Source organism: Tupaia chinensis, unplaced genomic scaffold (assembly GCF_000334495.1).
Source record: "Tupaia chinensis unplaced genomic scaffold, TupChi_1.0 Scaffold142100_1, whole genome shotgun sequence".
Lineage (NCBI taxonomy): Eukaryota > Metazoa > Chordata > Mammalia > Scandentia > Tupaiidae > Tupaia > Tupaia belangeri.
This window is the reverse complement of record NW_006201951.1, coordinates 1,817,588-1,820,078: the sequence shown is the minus strand read 5'-3', so window position 1 is coordinate 1,820,078 and position 2,491 is coordinate 1,817,588. Positions and strand designations below refer to the sequence as shown.

Genomic DNA, 2,491 nt, shown 5'->3' with positions numbered 1-2,491 from the left:
AGGCCGGCTACCGTACGGACTCTGGCTGGCCTGCTGTGGAGCCAGGTGCGTGCTCTGCAGAGCAGAACCCGGGAGGAGATGCCTTCTCAGTGTTTGTGGGGGCCTGGCCAGGCTCCCTGCTGGGCCTGAGGGGCCAGCCCTCCCATCGCAGTCGGCTCCGGGTCTGCGAGTGGCTCGGCAGCCACCCGGCAGCTCACAGCACGGCTCTTGTCACTCCCGGGCTTGGGTGGCACCTCCGCGTGTTCACAGTCTGCTGCATGGGTGGGTAGCTGCAGAGGGCACTTCCCTGCCCCACAGAAGGTCCTGGCCTGCACATCGCGTCCACCTTGCTCCAGGTGGTCATCGGGTGCTGCTTCTTGGGCAATGTTTAAAACACGGCCTTGTGCCACGTGTCCTAAGGAACATGTGGTCGTGGTGCGGTGCGGTGCGGTATGGTGCAGTGTGCACGTTGCCAGCACAGCCTCCTCTCCTGGGCCGCCTGAACAGCCTGGCCCAGCCCCGGGCCTCCACGGCACACGAGGTTTGGTGCTGGCCGCAGCGCTGTGAGGGCATGAGGCTGTGTGTGGAAAGTTGTGGCAGACAACGGTGGGAACCCTGTTTTTTTGGTTAGATTTTACCAGCGCACACGTGTTTACCAGAGAGGTGGAGGGAGGGGAGTACCCTCTGGTGAGCTGTGGCCACATGCAGCCCCGTCCTCATCTCTCCCCCTGGTGTCTGGAGCACACCTGGGTGCCCGGACCAGTGGCTGGCAGTGGAGTCTGGCACCTGTCACCACCTGGCCACAGCGGTCCTGTTCTCCTTCCTCAGTCCCCTTCAGGGGGAAACCTTTTCTCTTCACCTGAGCTTTTTCTCCCACCAGCTGGGACGGACAGCCTAAAGTCATGCTCCGGGAGCGCTCCAGCATGGAAGGGTGTCAGGGTGTGTTGTTCCCTGCAGGGGAGCTTTCTGTGGTTTTGGGGGGAGCTTTTCACTGTGGAAGAGATTTCTTCTTCTTTTTTTAAAAACAATTTAAGCATTTTTGATGGGTTTGTTCCACTTTTTAATAAGGTAGTTAACAGTCCCTGCCTCCATCCGAAGTCAGACCCAGTGACTGACTTCAGAGGTCAGCTGTGGGGAGCGCCAGCCCAGCTCGGAGCATTGGAAGGCGACGGCTGATGCCATCTTTCTCCATCTATTCCCATGCAGTTCCGTCCAGACCCACTTCTCCTGAGAAGTTCTCGATGCCCCACATCTGTGCCAGGTTTGGTCCTGGTGGTCAGCTCCTTAAAGTGATTCCCAACCTGCCTTCGGAAGGACAGCCCGCGCTGGTGGAAGTGCACAGCATGGAGGCAAGGCCCGTTGCTTTGCGCCGTCATTATCGGGTGTCACACGGGCCTCTGGAGACACAGCCCTGGAAGACTTGTTCCTTTATCTTTAATTCCGAGGTTTCATTAACCGCCAGACGCTGTGTGCACTAGCCAGAGAGAAAGCGCAGAGGAGAGAGCACCCGCAGTGGGCATGGCCATCCCCCTTCTCTCCACGTCACCACCCTGTCAGGCTCTGCCACATGCACACGAGCCCAGTGTGCTTTTCAAGGTGCCAGCGTCAGGATTTGAATGGTGGCTGGCCACGTGGGGTTCAGCTCCCTTAGCCACAGGCCACAGGGCTGACCCCATAGATATGACAAGTGTTGTGTTTTCTTGAGCAGAAGGTGGCATGTTAGCATGTACTCCGGTGTTGCACGTGAACGTGTCGGCGTGCGTCTCCTTTGTTCACTCACGCATTTGACATTAGGGCTGTTTGCTCACCCGTGCTTTTCAGTCTCAGGTAGAGGCACTGTGCAGTGCTGCGGCAGGCGGGCCATGTGCTGCTGCTGGGTGTGCCCCGTTCTGCAGTTCCGTCGGCTTCCCCTGCCTTCCCCTACAGTCCAGGCCCTCTCCTCTGCGTCGGGCCTGCTCCAGAGTCTCAGGGCTGGCCACCTAACGGATGCGCTCCATGTAACAGCCCTGACAGCACCTCCAGCCCATGGGGCACAGTGCTGCCCCCAGGCACCCGGTCAGCTGCAGGGGCGGGCTAGGCGTGTCGCCCTGGGCTTGCTGGCCGCCGGCCCTGTGCGAGCCGTGCCCTCTCGTTTCAGACCTTGCTGCAGCACACCCCCGAGCAGGAGGAGATGCGGTCGTTCCCTGGACCTCTGGGCAAGTACGTCCCGTCTCACGCCGAAGGCTTCCTGACATGCCTGGGGGCAGCTGGGCTCAGCCTCCGATGCGAGTGCCACTGCTCACCGAGTGTCTGTGTTCTTTCCAGAGGTGACACCCATAAAGTGGACGTCATTAATTTTGCACAGAACAAAGCTACAAAATGTTTGCAGGATGAGAGTTTACTTGACAAAGAGTCTGCCAGTCTTCTTTGGAATTTTATCATACTACTCTGCAGACAGAACGGGGTACGTCTCTCTCTGCCCCACGTCTGTTGGCCTGAGGCTGGGCATCCTCGGGCCCTGGGAGTGGCTGGG

At 59.3% G+C, this 2,491-nt stretch overlaps 1 protein-coding gene across 1 annotated transcript in view; it reads left to right on the top strand.

The window, feature by feature from the left end:
- Positions 1 to 2,491, top strand: part of SEC16A (SEC16 homolog A, endoplasmic reticulum export factor) — a 44,672-nt gene that overhangs the window by 18,159 nt on the left and 24,022 nt on the right. The window contains 3 exon segments of the mRNA XM_027766283.1: positions 1,186 to 1,328; positions 2,117 to 2,178; positions 2,284 to 2,422. Coding sequence (XP_027622084.1) covers positions 1,186 to 1,328; positions 2,117 to 2,178; positions 2,284 to 2,422 — 344 coding nt within the window.